Source organism: Nuphar pumila, chromosome 12 (assembly GCF_984573655.1).
Source record: "Nuphar pumila chromosome 12, dmNupPumi1.hap1.1, whole genome shotgun sequence".
Taxonomy (NCBI): Eukaryota; Viridiplantae; Streptophyta; class Magnoliopsida; order Nymphaeales; family Nymphaeaceae; genus Nuphar; species Nuphar pumila.
The window spans coordinates 3,725,201-3,744,498 of record NC_143260.1 but is presented as its reverse complement, the minus strand read 5'-3'; the positions used below and the strand labels follow the sequence as shown (position 1 = coordinate 3,744,498).

At 38.5% G+C, this 19,298-nt stretch overlaps 2 protein-coding genes across 3 annotated transcripts; one reads left to right on the top strand and one right to left on the bottom strand.

Annotated features, from left to right (window-relative positions):
* On the top strand, nucleotides 1-2,378 carry LOC149819694 (protein trichome birefringence-like 8). The gene is made up of 3 exons (XM_089982341.1): nucleotides 1-1,363; nucleotides 1,622-1,780; nucleotides 1,860-2,378. The coding sequence occupies exons 1-3, from the start codon at nucleotides 990-992 to the stop codon at nucleotides 2,185-2,187; spliced, it is 861 nt and encodes a 286-aa protein (XP_089838467.1). The 5' UTR covers nucleotides 1-989; the 3' UTR covers nucleotides 2,188-2,378.
* A 139-nt stretch (nucleotides 2,379-2,517) lies between these two features.
* On the bottom strand, nucleotides 2,518-19,009 carry LOC149819693 (Holliday junction resolvase MOC1, chloroplastic-like). Of its 2 annotated transcripts, none has more exons than XM_089982342.1 (6): nucleotides 17,858-19,009; nucleotides 17,049-17,154; nucleotides 4,802-4,854; nucleotides 4,028-4,159; nucleotides 2,898-2,970; nucleotides 2,518-2,715 (listed from the first exon to the last, which is right to left on the bottom strand). In XM_089982342.1, the coding sequence occupies exons 1-6, from the start codon at nucleotides 18,269-18,271 to the stop codon at nucleotides 2,648-2,650; spliced, it is 846 nt and encodes a 281-aa protein (XP_089838468.1). In that variant the 5' UTR covers nucleotides 18,272-19,009; the 3' UTR covers nucleotides 2,518-2,647. The 2 variants fall into 2 exon arrangements, with proteins under 2 accessions (XP_089838468.1, XP_089838469.1); XM_089982343.1 differs by having other exon boundaries at nucleotides 2,829-2,970; nucleotides 17,858-19,004.
* Between the last annotated feature and the right edge of the window lie 289 nt (nucleotides 19,010-19,298).

Sequence of the window (19,298 nt, the reverse complement as noted above, 5' to 3'; positions counted from 1 at the left end):
ATTTTAGTTTCAGTTTGATTGCTTGAACCGAGTACACCTTCATGATAGGCATGGTCTGGACTGGGTACTAGTTGCCAGGAAACCAGCAGGCCAATGCTGAAGACTCTCATGGACCGTCTTTTGAGCTTCATCCTGTATAAACTTAACTAAGGAACACGAGGACTTGGAAGAGTTAAAGTCCATAGAGTATCAGGTTGCCCAGATCAATGCAACCATCTCCCCACATCCTGTTCAAGGGAAAGTGTGTTCTTGAACATGTTTGAAAACTCATTACCAACTTGGGCAACTTGACCTACTTGTGGCCATGTCTTGAGCCCCACTGGCTTCAGGTAACTTGCAGGAAAGGTGGTCAAAGACTCATATCAGAGCCACCTGGGTCATGTCCCATGCTCTCCTGGACTCGGGCAATCCAACCAAATCATCCAAGTTCTCCTGTGCTCCCTTTTTCTCGATCTTGGTTCACATCAAAGTATTCTCAAGTCATCAATCTCTTTCAAACTTAAATTAGATCTCAGTTCTAAGTGAGGGCCATATGCTGAGCTTGTAATAGGACTACACGAGACTAGCAGGTTGAATGGCTCACATGCGCAACTACTAATGGTTAAACCATTCAAGATTCGGCTCATCCAGGCCAAGTGCAGTGCCACAGATGATGCATGAATAATCAACATGAGTCCAAGCATTACCACATTGTTCATATGAGTCTCAGTTTTCAAATCTTTTGATACAAACATGGACTCAGAATGACTTGACCAGCTTCCAAAGTTAATCCCCAGCCTAATCAGTTTGACTTTCGAGTCCTGCAGCTCAGAGATCAAGCTCATGCATGTCTGATTGCCCTCAAAGCCTCAGTCTTCAAACTAATGTTCGCTTAGATAACCACAAAGCTCTGGACAGATCATACAGGGATTCTTTTTCCTGCTCACCTGCTGTTGAATTTGCCTTGCTTATTTTGCTGTGGTTTACATTACAGATTTGATGCCAGAGATATGCTAGAGAGAAGCAGAAATGGCCGATTGGTATTTGTTGGTGATTCCATTGGGAGAAACCACTGGGAGTCCTTGATCTGTATGCTTGCACAAACTGTCTCAAACAAGTCAGCCATATATGAAATGAATGGAAATCCTATAAGTAAACACAAGGGCTATCTGGCCATCAAGTTTGAAGAATTCAATTGCACCATAGAGTACTACAGAGACCCTTTTCTGGTTACCTTAGACCGCCCTCCAAAAAATTCTTCAGCCAAAATTCAGAAGGCTGTTCGAGTAGATAAAATTCACTGGTTTTCCAAAAAATGGATAAATTCAGATGTTCTAGTTTTTAATGCTGGCCATTGGTGGACTCCTGACAAGACAATGAATCTGTAAGTACAAGCCTCTGAATAAAAAACGCAACTGAAAGTGCTTCATTGGATAGCATCTGGACAACTTAAGCTATTGTTCAAATGGCTGGAAGGACCCAAACGATCATTAACTAAGCTGCAGTTTTTAAAATTCATGGTCCAGAATCCAGATGATATCCTAGAACACATTGGGTGAATGCCCCCAGGTCATTGATCGCCTCAAGAACTTATATCTGAATCTTTTTCAAGTTACTCAGCTGTTTTTTCACTGTGCACCAGAGGCATTTATTTTCAGGAAGGAGGAGTAATCAACATGACAATGGATACAGTGTCCGCATTCCAGAAGTCATTAAAGACTTGGAAAAAATGGGTTGTTCAGGAAGTAAACTTACAAAAGAGCCACATCTTCTTCCGGAGCTATTCCTCAGTCCATTTCAAGTAAGGACAATAGTTATCATAATTTCAACATTCATACTCATGGGGACAGGATAATTTATCAATTGAATAAAATTTGCAGAGAGGCATGGAATGAAGGAGGGACTTGTAGCTCAAATAGAGAACCTGAAACAAATTTGACAGAACTTGAAGAAGAACCATGGCAGAATCAGATAGTTCATGATACAATCAAGCAGATGAAGCATCCAAGCAAAAATGTTATATTTCTCAACATAACTTACTTGACAGAGTTCAGGAAAGATGGCCACCCTTCAATTCACCGTGAACCAGGCACGCCTGAACCAATAATCGAAGATTGCAGCCACTGGTGCTTACCTGGAGTGCCGGATACATGGAATGAAATCCTCTATGCCCAACTAATCTATAGAGGCTACAGAATTAGAAGATAACATGTCAAAGGAAGAATGAATTTTTTAAAGATGTCTTGCTGCTCCCAAAGACGATGTCCATACTGCAATATGGTAAATCAAATGTGTATATTTTTGCCTTTTTTCGAATGTAGTGTTTACAGCATGGCCAACCAGTTTCATGGCCCCATGACAAACAAACGTCATGGACTAGGGCCATCAAGAGTTAAACATTGAAAAATAGACAGTGGGAACCCAAGACCAAAAGGATTGAGAACATCGACTTTGGTGTCAGACTGATAGGAGAACTGGTTAGAGAGGCCATCAATACCATCACATAACAGTCATTCAGGCAATAAAAAACTTAACCAATGTGGAAGATTGAACTAGATCCCAAAAATTTCCTCAAAATTAAAACTTAGCACTTATGATAAGTAAGGATGGATGTCATAAAATAAAATGAATAGGGCAACTTCCAGAACAAAGTTTTGTTTCTAATAAGCTACTGTGTTTCTTGTACTCTTCTCAGACCTTTCCCGTAAGCAGCAATTAATAAAGCCTCTGCTCGACCTGCAGAAATTGGAGATAGTACAACTTAGCAACATGGAAGAGAAGCACAGAGGAGAGAATATATTGGAGTTGAAAAATGAATTCTATTCTGAAATTAGAATCCACATCCTTACATTTGAATCAACAATAGTTACATGGCATGTCTAAACGAGACAAGAACCAAACACAAGAGTGAAACTGACCATGGTCCATTTTTCTCTTGAACATGGAACCCAGTGAAGGAAATAGCTCACACGCTGCCTTCCTGCTGTCATCCTGTCAAATACTTGCATATTTAAATTGCTGAAATACAAAATCTTAACTTGAGTAGTCTATCTATCCAATTAATGTAACTTTTGCACAAAGCCCAGGAACCGTGCATCTTATTACATTGTTACAGAAATGTGGAACAATATAACAATTGACAACTTTACTATCATACAACACTTGTACATACTTAGAAGCTGACATTGTACGTGAAAAACAATCAAGAGTATCAAATGCAACGACTTTAAACAAGAGAACTCCTAAAATATGCATCTCTTTGCGTCCATAAGTAAATCATCAAATGACAATGCAGATCAAGAAAATAAACACAACCAATTCAATCAGTAATGATGACTTGTAATTAGTGTAGACAACCAAATGCAAGGACTAGATTTCTGCAATTGTATCATCCCAGTTCATTGTAACTTGTGCTGTTATGCACTTGCTACATATAGCCCTCATCTCCACAACCCTATCTAACATTCTTACATTTCTTATTTGTAATACCAGCAGCTACCAGGTAGTTATTGTAAGTTTTGGGAGTATCATGACCCATGCAAGACAGCCAATTGTTTCACGGGAAGGAAAAGCAACATCATCCCTTGCAAATTAGTTTGTAAATGACTTGAAGTCTAGCATTACAAAACAGAAAAGTATACATAACTAGTAAAAGAAAAGGCAAAACTTTACTCATGACCCTATGTTTAACAATAAATTTGTGTTCTTAGTAATGATTTGAAAGTTGTGCGATCATTCTATCAGTAGATAAATCTAATGGTGGTTGATAACACATAAAAAAGTTAACGTTAATGATACTTCAGATCTAGTTCAATATGGTTTGTGGGTCCCACCATGAAACAGATCCCTCGTATCTGAGATCCATAACCAAATGTTTCCATCAAACCGTCTACACGCCAATGTACCTGTATATGCTCAATTACAAACCTCGAGAAAGGTCTGATGGTTCGGACACTTGGCGTCATACTGAGAAAGTTGTGCTAGACCTCCTTTCATGTACTAATACTGCTTAAGACCACATCATCCAAAAAGTAAATAATAGACTAACCTTACTTGAGGAACTTCCTGCAAGTTCAAAATGTGTCTTCCAAAGGACAGATGACACAGGAACAATTGAAAATCCAGAGGCAACTAATATACCAATCCACAATCCATATCCAAACCCTCCACTCCACCAGCCCTATTAAATAGCAGAACAAGCTGTGGTTATTTTTATCATGCCATTTCCAAAGCAGTAAAAATAAATCAAAGCCATAGTAATAGCATAATCTGAAGCTGACATTTATGTGTGTTCATACTGTGTGCAAGAGAGAGAGGCAGTGGTGGTTGTCACTTGATGATAATGATGATGTTGGTGGTGATGTGGTGTTAGTGATCATGATATTTGACGACACTGAAAATGTTAATGGTGGCCTTGATGTAATGTAATGAGTGACGAGGGGGGTGAGGGGTTGATGCCTATGATGGAGATGATGACGATGACAGTGATGATAATTTAATGGCTGAAGAAAACCTAAGGTGATTGTGATGATAATGAGTTATCAACAAGGCAATAATAATGATAAATGTGATTCTCTTGATGATGAAGGCATTTGATGAACATGATGATAGGGATGATAAATGTGATTCTCTTGATGAAGGCATTTGATGAACATGATGATAGTCTTAATAATGACAGGGATGATTATCTATGATGGTATTGAGGTAATGATCACAAGAGAGTTTACTAGGGGAAATATGATTTAGGTCCGTGAAAAGATAATACCATCACACAGCAAATAACATTAGAAGAAAATGAGAGCACACATTATGTCAGAAATACCTGTTTGCCATCTTTTGGAAAAGGTGTTGATTGCTCGATATATGCAGTAGTTCCTGAAACATTATTATTTCAAGTAACTAAATTAAGGATTAACATCTTCTCTAAATAATGTCCACATCTTTATGATGCATCCAGAACCATTAAAGTGCAAGAAATTGAAATAACACAAGACCTCTCTTTCTAACTGAAAGAAGATATATTTTGACAGTAACACACACGAACATGCACACACTCCTTCACATCCATGCATGCACACACACACACAAGAGAAAGATAAGTGATTCATATTCTTTTTTTCAAGAAATGAGTGATTCATATTCTATAGTCATGACCCTGAGAAGTGTGGGAACTGCACTTCTGATTATGCTAGATGTATCGTTTTTGGGACAAAAGTTTTATCTTATTTTCTAATAAGATGCAGCAAGTTACATTTGTTAGAAAATTATCTCAGTGGGTATGGCAATTGAGCTTGAACCAGGTATGCTAAGAGGCACGCATTAGACGTGATATCTTTAAAGCGATAGTTGCCCCACTTAGGACCATGTCCTTGGTGCAAATGGGTATTCGTGCAACCTCGCTCCCAGGATATAACCGAGCTTTCGCCTACTCGAGAAGGTCGGTCTACGCCTTGTACTGAGTGAGACCGAGTAACTTGACACAGACCACCTTGAATAGCCTATTCACTAGGTTAGGTAAACCCTAGGCTCAACATAGGCTTAGACCCTAGGCTAGGCCTAGATCCTAGGGTCAACTTAAACAAAGTCTTGACTAAGTCAATGTCTGAACCAACTAGAGAGAGGGATAGGAAGAGCACTAGAGAGAGAGAGAGTAGGCTCGTATGAGCTAGGGAGCTCGTGGGAAAGAGAGAGAGTGAGAGGAAAGAAGAGAGGAGAGCATGTGAGCGATGAGAAGAATGGGAGAGAACTAAGGTATATATGGGCCCCAGCCCCACCAGCTTCATAAAAGAAACCAAACGGCTTGCAATGAATGGCCCTTAATGGCCAAACGGCTAGCAATAAAGGCCCCAACAGCTAGGAGAAGGGTGGTTATTGTTAAAATGTATATTATTATATATATATAATATTTTTTATTTTTCTGTTTTTTGTATTTTGTCATCTAGTTCAATTTGAACTAGAATGACATAACTAGTCAAGTCTTAGTTAAGACTTGACTAGCAATAGAGTCGTTGGACTCTAGTCTAACGGCTCTATTTAGAGCCGCTGGACTGAGTCCAACGACTCTATTGAGTCCCTCATTTTCTCCCTCTCTCATATTGTGTATATATAGGGGTACAACCCCTCTTGTAATGTATGTAAAATGCTTCTTAAGCATTGCTTTCTCCTTGTTCAATAAAAGAATATTTTTATTCTTTTTTGTTTCCTTTTATACCCTTCTGAAGGGTTATGTTTAAATGTTTTGTTAAGACATCATTTCGAATCTCAGTTCATGTTTGGAAGATCGTCATCTCATTTCATGGTATCAGAGCCGCAGAAGTATTAGACCTTAAAGAAAAGCTGCATCGATTTCCGTGCCCATTTGCAAAAGTGTTCGCCACTTGAAGAGAAGTGTTTTATCACTTCATTGGGAAAGATTTCACATCTTGTTGTATTGTATCTCTTTCTTTTTCTCACTTCTCTTCTTGTTTCTCTTTTATCCCTATTCTTTCTCTCTCCTTGAAATCGATGGATGACAATAATAAAGTCACCATCATGCCTATAAAATTGAGGGATACAAACTATGTAACATGGGCTTCAATCATGAAGCACCATATATGGGGAAAAGGCCTATGGGGGATTGTGGATGGTTCCGATTCGGAACCTAAGCTATCTCTTACTAAAAAGGAGGGAGATAAAGAGGTTCCTCTATCGGAAGAAGAGAAAATCAAGGCTCTAACCTCTTACGAGAAAAAATGAAAAGAGTGGAGAATATCTCATGTGAAGATAATGTCATGGCTTATCAATAGCGTTGACATTAAAAAATGCTCAAGTCTTGCCAAGTTTGATTGTGCCAATAAGGCATGGGAATACCTTAAAAATATGTATTCCCTTAAAGATGTATGCAATCTCCAAGAAAAAGTTTGAATGATAACCCAAGGAAACAAAACAATTCGTGAATATTATAATGGTTTGTCCGAACTTTGGGAAGAACTTTCCCTTTTAGAACCAAAGTGGCATTGTACCGAAGACATCGAGCTTCGTCAGAAACAACTCGATGCTGAACATTTTTACCAGTTTATAACTGGATTGAGGCTGGAATTTGAAACCACTAAATCGGCCCTCCTTCACCAGGGAAAATTTTCTTCTATTGTTGAAACTATTGAAGAATTAATAATGGAAGAAAATCGTCTCCAGAAAGGTTCTTCTAAAACTGAAGATGATTCTGTTCTAGCTGTGTCTAGACCAGGGAATCATGTTCGATCCTATAGACCTCTTCACTTTAATCGTCAAAATGGTGACTATGATAAGAAGAAAGTTATTTGTCATCATTGTCATGAACCGGGACACTACAGGCCACAATGTGTAAGAACCACAAATTTTACACTAAAAACTTAAGAATTATGTGGATTTGGGCCTAGGATCCGTTATTGGACCCAAAAGAAAATTTCGGATATTAGAGTATTTTAGAAATAGTATATAAATAAATATTTAAGAAATTAGATATTTCAAATCCACGGTTCGGACCCAAGTGGATCCAACTCTTGGGTCCACTGCTGGTTAAGCGACCCGGACCCAAATCAAATTTGGGTCCAGCATTTCGGGTCGTGGGTCGGACCCGAACCGACCCACACCCTGTTAAATGAAAAGAGGGGTTAATAAGGGGGGCAACCCGATATGGGTTGCCCGATAAAATTTTTTTTAGAGGGGAAACCCTCTCCCTTGCGACAACGGGTGTTAGGGTTCAGCCGAACCCTAACACCTAAGGAGATGGGAGGTGGGGGAGCACCCCACAGCCGCCGGGAGGGTGTGCTTCCCTTCCTTTTCGGGGGGCCATCCACCTACAAAGGGGGACCCCGAACCCTTCCTTCTCCCTCTCTCGCTGTCCCATTCTCTCTCTCACCCTTTTCTACCTTTCTAAACCTCGAAGCTCCCTCCAATCCCAAGCCGCAGCTCGAGGCCTTGCAGTGAGGAGCCAACCTCGCCGGTGGTGGTGCTGTCCAGGCCGACCGACCCCTCTCGTAGCTGCCGCAACAACTTCGCCGGAAAATGGTAGGTTTCCTGTGACTTTTTTTTCAGGTTAATCATGGGTTTGGTGGAGTGTGGGTTGTCCAAAACCCAAATCAGTCGATTTGCAAGGGGGAAAAATCTCTAGTGTTGGGGTTTTCTGTCAACCACAAACCGAAACCCCAAATTTACAATTTGGGGGTTTCAGATTTCTTTTTTTTTTAGCGTGGTGCGTGTGGGGGGTTGTACCAAAGGTGGTTTAGGTGATATCTTAAACTAAGGAATGATTCTGTGTTTAAATGCTGCGGCATCGTCCATCAAGATTCGGGGTAGGTTGCTGGTTACCTGTTGGTTTTCGGAGTGTGGTGTGAATGTTTTTTTTTTCTTGTCTTAGTAACTATATTAGCATCCTGAATGTATTTTATAAACTCCAAATCCCTGCATACAATATTGCACTCAATTAGTTGCATGAAACACGATAGTGCAAGATTCTTTTTGTCATTTTCCTGATAGTAAGTTGTGGTGTAACCCGGGTAGCAGACATTTCACTAAATTAGGCACTTATTCTTATAGACGACAGGATAAATTCGGGGTTTATGGCATGTTATACTATTGTGCAGTTCTGGTGTGAGGTTCTTCTCAAAGCTAAATCGAATTTCTTGGTGTATAGGTTGTAGGGTAGCTAAATTATTAACAGTTTTGGTGCATTTGGTTGTATGGAATATGCTCCTTATTTATTTTCCTATGTAACAAGACAGGTTATTAAATACTTATTGATTCTTTAAGGTACAGTAAATGACTAAGTAGATAGTCATTGTGCAGGCTGTATTCTAGTTGAACTGAAATGTTAAATAACACTTGGTTCATATGGCTGAACTGCTAAAAATCAAATCTTGATAATGATTAATACAAATTAGGTTTATGAAAAATCTTGTTTAACAGATCATATTTTTCTTATTCTGAAACATATATCATGCTTGTGTTGATTTATGTTGGCCGATTGGTACAGCTGTTGCCTTGTGATTATAAGTTGTCCATGTAAATTCTGACCACCCACTTGATATTCTGGTTATTGCTCCATGTTGATGGTTTAGTCTGTAAAGCTATGCTGAATCATCATAGTTTATGATTGTCTGATGTTGATTACTTCATTCTGTAAAGTTATGCTGAACTTAACATAGGTTATAATCAGCCTATGTTGATTAAATCATTATGTAAACCTGTGTTAAACATAACATAAATTGTGTGGACAGATGCTAAGGGTTTCATCCTGTAAAATACAGCACGTTTATGCTGGCCGATTGACACTATTTCATTATGTAAACCCTAACTTGTCTAGGTAAATACCTGTTAGCCTATTTTTGTCTATGTATTATGTTGGGAGATATGGCATGCTTATGATAACTCATGTTCACTATCGAAGATACTGGTAGTTACTATGTTTGTGGGAAATTTTCATATTGAGACCCTACATGATAATAAATTATGCTGAGCATTCATAGAAGCTGTTACATATTAGATGTTGATTCAACACATAACTTGGTGTACGCTGCAATCTTTAGACATGTGCCCTGCCTAATGGGCAAGACAGTTTGGATTACCCGATACGGGTTAAGTACCTAATGAAGGCGTGTGGTCTGGTTCAAGTATATTGGGAAGGAAATTAAATAATAACTTGTGTGCTTGACTGGTTTAAAGGCACCGAAGCACTGTGGGTGGGTTATGCAATTAAAATGACAAATGACTGAGACTGTTCTATACACCTGGGTAAAATGACTAAGGTTGAAAATCCTACTACTACGATGGTAGAAAGAAGTTGGGGAAATGTCCCATACTTCGGGAAATTAACTAAATGGAAAGATTAACCCACTCAGATTCGGGCTTACCTTGGAGAGGGTAAGTGGTACAAACCTCTGGGGACATGTGTGTTGGTTTCGAGCGTAAAGCGACTCGTTGGTCCCAGTCCTCAGAGTCGGGGGACCCGGACTACCAATTGTGTCCTAGGCGGTAGTTCCATGTTCTTCTGCAGAAGTTAGGAATGCATCCTGTTTTGGTTTTGGCCTTTGGGAGTTTCTCTCGGTCACTGGTCGCTGCCTTGGGATTTCAGTCACAGTTAGAATGTTCGGGTTAATAAAACAACCTTGAATAATATACCCCCGAACGTTCTCTTCTGTGATGGTTGCCTTGGCCCGTGTGTACCCGCGGGATAAGAAAAGATAAACATTAACTAGAACAGTTAGGTATCACTGTGTTGGAGTCATTAAAGAGACAACTGTTTACTTTTTCATCATGTTGTATATTCGGTGCTTATGATAAAACAACATCATAACTGTGCATATATTAGTTAATTGAATTCATATTATGGATGTTATATAAATGTTATTCATGCTAGTGTAAGTTCTGTTTTAATTGCTTAATACCTTGTTTAATTGTTGTAGTTGAGAAAAAAAAATGCTTTTTGTGCTTAAGTATAAACTGTTACATAATCTACCTTTCTATTCAGATATATGTCTATTATTGCTATTGCATCGAATTCCCTATGTGTTATGATTAGACTGAAATTCCAACACAACACCCACATCATACCTGACACATGATTTACTTGCAAGAATAATTACAGTTTTCCTACTTAGACGTGGTAGTCTAATTCCTATAATTTTTATCATTTTCAGGCTCAGAGTAGTCCAGGGGCGAATCAGGATGAGGCGCTGACCATGACTGGATTTATTTGTTTCCTGGCGGCCCTACTTTCTTTAGGATTGGAAAGTTTTATTTTGAGACTTATGATGTGAAAACTCTGATTCTATTATTTTTAAAATAAGAATAAATGGTGTGGTTTGCTTTTACTTTCCTGTATCGTTCTGAAATGCTTAACCGTGTAATCATTTGTTGTTTCCGCTTTAAAAAAAAAAATCCTCAAAAATCTGGGTTAAAATTTCGGGGCGTTACACAATGTCCCAAACTTAAGGAGCTGAGAGAGAAAAGAGCTACAATTGCTGGATCGGAGCACAAAGATCAAGATGCACCAGTTTCCATGGCCCAACTAATGGAGATTCTTCAGCCTCTCATCAAAAGTGTCTCTTCTTCATCTGAAGCTTCAACCGGCGTAGCAACCTCATCTTTTTCCGATCCAGGTAAAATTTCTTGGCTCCTTGACTCTGGTGCATCTTTTCATATGACCCCAAATAATCAAAGTTTATCCGAATGTGTTAAAAACAAAACAAGTGTGTCAAAGGTTTTTACAGCCGATGGGACTTCTCTTGAAATAGAAGGAATAGGAAATTTTGAAAAAAATTATAAAACAAAAAAAAAATCTATTCCAAAAATTAGATATGTTCCCAAATTGAATTTAAATCTTTTATCTGTATCTCAAATTTCTGACTATGGGTGTAATATTTCATTTTCTTCTCATGGTTGTTGGGTACATGATCGTCAGTCAGACAAGCTGATTGGGGAAGGTCATAGAGAAGGAGAACTCTATTACATGAATTTTTCGAAAATGCCGAAGAATGGTTTTTGCTATAATATTTAGAAAATTGAGTTGAAACTGTGGCATAAGAGACTTGGTCACCCACATATAGCCAAAATCCAACTTTTTCCAAATCTAGGAAAATTTTGTAACTCTGAATCATTTGACTGTAAAGATTGTATTCTTGGCAAAATGAAAAGATTATCATTTCATAACAGAACTTTTTTCTCTTCAAAACCACTTGAATTAGTGCACTCAGATGTTTGGGGTCCTGCACCAGTAATTTCTAATGGAGGATTTGCTTACTATGTTATTTTTGTCAATAATTTCTCTCGAGATACGTGGATTTACTTTCTTAAACATAAGTCTGAAGTATTTTCATACTTTCTAACATTTTATAATATGGTTAAAAACAAGTTTCAAAATGATATTACCTTTTTTCGCACAGATTCAGGAGGAGAGTTTTTATCCACAGATTTTAAAAATTATCTTAAGTCACATGGCATCACACATCAAAGATCTTGTCCTTATACACCTTAATAAAATGTGTTAGCAGAACGTAAACATCGCCATATTATGAAAACCACTAGGACTTTATTAATAGCAAATCAAGTCCCGAAAGACTTTTAGGCAGAAGCTGCCTTAACTGCTACCTATTTGATTAATAGGATGTCATCTGCTTCTTTACAAAATATCACTCCCATTGAAAAACTTATGAACGTTTCTTCAGACTACTCTAAACTGAGAATATTTGGGTGCAAATGTTTCATATTTACCGACAAAAATGATAAACTTTCCCCTCGTGCGATTCCATGTGCTTTTCTAGGATATGCTGAAAATCAGAAAGGTTATAGGTGTTTTGACTTCAAAAATAATAGATTATATGTGTCTAGAAATGTTTCCTTTCTCGAAAAGGAGAGCTTCTTTGATTTTGAAAAACAAAAGGAAGACACTGAGTACACTTTTTTGTTAGATCTGACATCAAAATCTGATGAATATGATCTTGACTATAACTTTGATAATGATCAAGGAATTATTGATCTTGATCATAATGTTGACAATGAAGAAGTTCATAGAGACACTAGTATCCAATATTCCAGGCGACAAGGGTCTAATCCTCCATGTGCACTTGAAAAATAATATGACATTTCAACTAGACGATCATCCCAAGTCTCGAGGCCTCCAGGAAAGTTTGTGTCATACGAGTCCTTCTCACCTACATATAGGGCAGTCATTGCATTAATTCACTCATATGAAGAACCATCTACATATCTCCAAGCAAAAAATGATGTCAAATGGATAGAAGCCATGAAAGCTGAATTAGATGCACTAGAAAAGGCTTCTACATGGACTATTCAAGGTCTTCCTCCAAGGAAGAAAACTATAGGATGTCGATGGGTTTATAAAATTAAAATCAAGAGTGATGGCACTCTTAAAAGATATAAAGCATGATTAATAGCCAAAGGTTATGCCCAAGAATATGGCATTGATTATAAAGAAACCTTTGCTCTTGTTGCTCGTATGACAATTGTCAGAACCTTAATTGTCTTAGCTTCTATCAAGAAATGGTTCATTTTCCAAATGAATGTCAAAAAAGCCTTTTTAAATGAAAAGCTAGTTGAAGAAGTATACATGGAACCCCTCCCTGGTGTAAGTATTCTTAAGGGTAAAGCCCTTCGCTTAGAAAAAACCCTTTATGGACTTAAACAAGCACTAAAAGCTTGGTATGATAGGTTTAGTTGTGTTATGAATGATATTGGTTTTCAATTCTGTTTAACTGACACTGCTTTGTTTGTTAAGAATTCTGATACAGGAATCATTGTGCTTCTTAAGTGGATGATATGATCATCAGTGGAAGCGATAAATAGGGAGTTGAAACGATCAAAACACTTCTTAAATCTCATTTTGAAATGACTGATTTAGGCTTATTGAGATATTGTTTAGGCATTGAAGTTGCTTATTATCCTAGAGGATATTTATTATCTCAGACTAAATTTGCTTTTGACATTGTTTCCAGGTCTGGTATTACTGATGATAAGAAAGTAGACACTCCAGAAGTTGTTAATGTTAAAATGAAGATTGATGATGGAGATCTTCTTGACGATCCTACTCCTTACAGACAGCTTGTCGGGGCACTTTCCTATCTATCCATTACCAAACCAGATATAACACATGTTGTTCACACATCAAGTCAGTTTCAACATGCTCCTACTTCTGTTCATATGGTGGGAGCAGTCATGTGTATTATCAGATACATCCAGTCCTCTCTTTCACGAGGACTTTTCATGTCTTTTTCCTCCTCTCTTGATTTACTTGCATATACTGATGTCGATTGGGGAGGTGATCCCAATAATAGATACTCAACCATTGGTTTTTGTGTTTTTTTAGGTGAATCATTAATCTCGTGAAGGTGCAAAAAGCAACATAAGGTATCTCTATCATCCACCGAAGCTGAATACAGAGTCATGGCAACCACGACCATGGAAGTAGTTTGGCTCCGACGACTGTTTGCTGACATGGGAGCTGAAGCAACAAAAGCTTCACAGATGTGCTATGACAACAAAAGTACGATCTACATTGCAAGTAACAGAACATTCCACGAACGCACCAAACACATCGAAATGGATTATCACTGCGTCAGAGAAGAATATCTACATGGGACAATTGATCTTCCATATGGTACTTCAGAATATCAGTTAGCAGACTTCTTTACAAAGCCTCTCGCTGCTCCCCGATTTTACTTTTTCTTAGACAAACTTTCGCTCATTATACCGTAAGTTTGAGGGGGGAGTGTTAAAACGTATATTATTATTACATATATATATATAATATTTTTTCTTTTTCTGTATTTTTTTTTTTGTTTTTTTGTATTTTGTCATCTAGTTCAATTTGAACTAGAATGACATAACTAGTCAAGTCTTAGTTAAGACTTGACTAGCAATAGAGTCGTTGGACTCTAGTCTAACGACTCTATTTAGAGTCGTTGAACTGAGTCCAACGACTCTATTGAGTCCCTCATTCTCTCCCTCTCTCATACTATGTATATATAGGGGTACAACCCTAATGTATGTAAAATGCTTCTTAAGCATTGCTTTCTCCTTGTTCAATAAAAGAATATTTTTATTCTTTTTTGTTTCCTTTTATACCCTTCTTAAGGGTTATGCGTAAATGTCTTGTTAAGACATCATTTCGAATCTCAGTTCGTGTTTGGAAGATCATCATCTCATTTCAGTTATAGGCTAGGTTAAGTCAAAAGATGAAAAGGGCAATTAAAAGGTCAAAGATGACCCTGCTATGATCAAATCCATCCAGAAAATGAGGTAAGTCAATGGTCAACCACCTGGAATAAAGATGAAGGATTTAGTAACGTTGGAGCAATAAAGGAGTCATACAGGAACATTTGACTAGGTCAAAGGAGGCTCCAACAGCTTGGGTTAATTGGGTCTTATGTCCAAAACGATTGGTCAAGGCTCTTAAACCAAATCCAAGTTCAAGGTCCAAAGTCAAAAGTCTAAAGTTCAATTAATATGCTCCCAATGGGCCTTGCCCATAAATGCATCTCTACACTATATAAAGCACGTGAAGTTGTCTTAACTCTTAAATGTGGGACTAAACTTTCAAAGGGTTCAATAAAACTCACTTAGGTAAATGTAGGAAAAGAATGGACAAAACTAAGGTTTAATTCAATAGTTTTGAGACAAAATCCGAACAATCCCCCACGTGTTTGCAAACTTAAGAAAGCTTCATATGGCTTGAAATAGGCACCCAAAGATTGGTACCAATGGTTAAGTAATGCTCTTTTAGCCATGAGATTTGTTAACTCCCATACTGACACGTCTTTATTTACTCTGCATAAAAGGACTTTAACTGCTTATCTTTTAATCTATGTAGATGATATTTTGGTGACTGGTAATTCAGAATCTTTTATTCACTCCTTGGTGTTCAAATTGGGTTAATCATTTGCTATCAATGATTTGGGCAACTTGCATTTCTTTTTGGGAATCAAAGCTATCCCTATTCTTCAAGGACTGTTATTGTCTCAATGCAAATACATTGTGGATCTACTGAGCCGTGAAGAAATGAGTGGTGCAAAGCCTAATCAGACTCCTTTATCACCTGCCATTACTTTATCGAATAGTTTTGGAATAGCTTTTTATGAACCCACATTATATCGAAGTATTGTTGGTGATCTTCAGTACTTGACTCTTTCCTGGCCAGATATATCATATGTTGTTAACAAGGTCTGTCAGTTCATGGCTAGGCCCACAATAGATCACTGGTCAGCAGTGAAACGTATCCTTCGGTACAACAAAATATGTCTGTCTTTGCCTTTTCTGATGCAGATTGGGTTGGTTGTCCAGATGACAGAAAATCCACAGGCGGTTATGCAATATATCTTGGATCAAATATACTGTCATGGAGTTCCAAGAAGCAGCCCACAGTTGCAAAGTCCAGCACAAAAGTTGAGTATCGTGCAGTTTCTAATGTTGCAGCTGAGCTCATCTGGATTCAGTTTCTTATAAAAGAACTCAGAGTTCATGTATCTTCTACACTGATTTTGTGGTATGATAATGTGAGTGCAACTTATATGGTCGCACATCCAGTCTTTCATCAACGTAGCAAACATGTTGAAATTGATGTTCACTTTATTCAAGATTGCATCCACAAAGGGAAGTTTATTGTTATAACATATTCCCTCTCAGGAGCAAGTTGTTGACATCTTGACCAAACCTCTTCCTTCAGATCATTTTTGTGAGCTGTATTTCAAACTCAACATCTGTCCCAGCCTGTTGGGTTTAAGGGGGATGTTACATCAGATCCAAAATCTCGATCCACTTCAAAATCCGCTCCAGCTGCATTATTAATTAAGGAAGAATCCTCTCAAGATAATCCCTCTAAAGTTTCACTCAGTTATGCTTCCGTTAATGAGAAGAGTCCTATTCCTGCCCTGTTCAAGACTCTAGATAATAGATGACATGTGTCAGCTAATCAAGCTCATTACAGACGGTTCCACATCCAGGAGATCTCTCCAGAAGGGACATCTCATAGAAGATCAGAATCTAGTCACCTTGATTACTGAATGCGTTATAATAGGACTCTTAACTGTCCTTATCGGTTAGAGAGAAGGGGATGTCCCCCACCAATGTAATTGTTATAAGTAGTGGAACCTCCCATACACTGGTGATTGATTATTGTGTGTGAGAGAATATTCATGAAGGTTGGTGCTCATTCACGGAACCACCTTTAAAATCATGTCTCCTATCATTCTACACTCTGTGATTGTGATTGTATGGAATAGATCCCTGCTCTTTTATACACTATATAAAGCATGTGAAGTTCCCTCAACTATTCAATGTGATACTAGACTTTTGAAGGGTTTAATAAAACTCACCAACTTAGGTAATTGTAGGAAAAGAATGGACAAAACTAAGGTTAAATTGAATAGTTTTGTGACAAAACCCCAACAACATTTACTAGTAAAAGAACAAAGACCGGACAGGCAAATCGTATTGAGATATTCAAATGTATCAATCACAAAACTGCAAATCCAAAACCAACATAAATACAACTTCACCAAGTCATTCAATTGAAAAATGGCCCAGAGGGAGTATCATACCAGCTGGTACATTGATGCTACGAAGTAACAGAACAATGGACTTCGCATCAAGGCGCTTCCGCAGTCTCTTGCCAACCAACACTTGCAAGTGGGGACTATCAAAAACCTACCAACATGAAGAGCCTCACCCTTATGAATCTTACCATAAAAATGCAGAGAAAAGAAAGCCAAACAAGTAAGTTAGCTGGAAAAGAAAAGGAGAATAGCAGTTCTTCACATAAAAACAAGCATATTGCCACCTCAACAAATTAAACTCTTCTTTCAAGAAAAAACAAATTAAACTCCGACTTTCCACAATATTAACCCGTTAAAATGCATGACGTTATAAATGGTAATTTATATTATATATTTCAACAGAATATCACAAACACTAAATATTAACCCGTTAAAAAGTTCCTGATTGTTAACCCGTTAAATATTACAAACATTATAAATACTCCTAGTTATATTATATATAAAGTGTCGTTATCAGTTATTTTAACGTAAACATGAAATTTTGAATTTTACTGCTCTTTAGCCGTTTGGAATGGCATTTTCGTCATTTTGAGGGGCAATATTGCCAACCTGGAAAAATGAAGCGTAGATCCAACTCTGGACTACAGAATCACAAAATGACCAAAACTTCCCTATTCGCAACAAATTGACCAAAACGCCCCTGTCTCCCCCAAGCCAGCAAGATACTGCAACGAATGCAAAAAACCCGCCATTGCCATTCAAACTTTTATTAAATGACGAAAAAGCACCTGAAAAACTTCCGGGAGAAGAAACACCTTTTCCAAAACTACCCCCAGAAAAAAAAACAAAATTACCTGCGCAGAGCACTCCGCCCCATCGCCCTTGATGATCGCCAGAGCACCCGAGACGTCCGGGTCTACGCCGATCGCCCAATCAAGACGGCCGCGACTCCTCACCGTCTCCTCGCTGTAAACGATCAGAGATTCTTTGCCGCCGTCCTCGCTCGGATCGCCGGCTGGAGAAGCGAGCGAAGCTAGCCAGTTATCGCGAAACCGACGGTCAGGAACGACCGGAATCTCGTTGGACCGCTTCTTCCTGCAACTTCTCCTCCCGCCCGCCACCAATTCCGCGGAGAACCCACCAAACCCTCCGCCACCTTTTGGGGCACACCCACAAATCCTTCCCAGACTACAAGAGGATAAGATGGTGGTGGCGCTAAGGGTTGCCCTAGATAAGTAGGTGGGAAGGGTAGGCGAGATGGCGGCCATCGGCTGAAGGGTTGCCGTGGAAGGTGCGGCGCGATTAAGGGTTTGTGGTAGAGGGTAGAAGAAAACCTAATTTGGGGAGGGTTTTTTAGGGTCTGTGAACCATTCTGCATTGTTTTCTAGCGTTTCTGCACCATCCTCCATTGTTGTTGCTCGATGGGGGGTCGCCTCACTCTCTGATGAAGCGTGAGAGTTGGCGGGAAGGAGGATAATATCTCGTTTTTTTTGTTTGGCAGAAAGTGGAATGAAATTTTGCGTGACCAACAAAACATTTAGAAAACCAGTCTTCAGACAGATTTGATAACAAGTAACGGTACCTTATTATTTTTCCTTTAAGTGTCGAGTCGATGCCCTATTTTCATAGATGTCACAAGTTGTACAGGAAAGATAGCCCGATGGATTGAGTTCGATCCTTTCTTACAGTGGCGTAGCTAGGATTCATGTGGGGGGGGGGGGGGGGGGGGGGGGAACAGGGGTTTAGGAAAAAAAAAACTGGTTTGGTAGCTGGGGGTTCCGGGGCAGCGCCCCCCGAAATTTTTTTTTTTTTAGATAAAATAAGAAATGGCTACAATTATTAATAAAAATCTATTTCATACAAATCAAACTATTTGCTGCAGTCAGGGCTGGGCTAAAAAAATGAATAAAAATCTATTTCATATAGAATCAGGGCTGGGCTAGGACTGGGCTTTAAAAAAACAAAAAAATTAATTGTTTAAGGAGGCAGGACTGCCCCCCATCTCCGCCTATGCTTTCTTACCGTCGCAACCTTTTTTTATCGGGGTCATTCGCAACTAATTTGTCATGGTATCAATCAAGCACATCTACTTAATGCATAATTGTTTTATACCAGCTATCACTTTCAAAAAGGCAAAAACTTTGCCTTAGCTTTGTGTGTCATAAAGCATATAGCCATTTCATGCACATTAGTTATTGAAAAAATAATATCTTACGACCTTCAATTTGAAAACCTACCTTATGATAATTGAACACCGTAACAAAAAGCACTATTCAAACTCATTCATTGATGCTT

What these genes read in the sequence shown, in the direction of transcription:
- LOC149819694 (XM_089982341.1), top strand. Translation starts at nt 990, where the DNA reads ATGCTAGAGAGAAGCAGAAATGGCCGATTGGTATTTGTTGGTGATTCC. An exon ending in CCTGACAAGACAATGAATCT is followed by an intron (nt 1,364 to 1,621) that starts GTAAGTACAAGC and finishes ACTGTGCACCAG; the next exon opens with AGGCATTTATTTTCAGGAAG. An exon ending in TATTCCTCAGTCCATTTCAA is followed by an intron (nt 1,781 to 1,859) that starts GTAAGGACAATA and finishes TAAAATTTGCAG; the next exon opens with AGAGGCATGGAATGAAGGAG.
- LOC149819693 (XM_089982342.1), bottom strand. Translation starts at nt 18,271, where the DNA reads ATGGCCGCCATCTCGCCTACCCTTCCCACCTACTTATCTAGGGCAACC. An exon ending in GGGCGGAGTGCTCTGCGCAG is followed by an intron (nt 17,155 to 17,857) that starts GTAATTTTGTTT and finishes TCATGTTGGTAG; the next exon opens with GTTTTTGATAGTCCCCACTT. An exon ending in TTCCAAAAGATGGCAAACAG is followed by an intron (nt 4,160 to 4,801) that starts GTATTTCTGACA and finishes GCTATTTAATAG; the next exon opens with GGCTGGTGGAGTGGAGGGTT.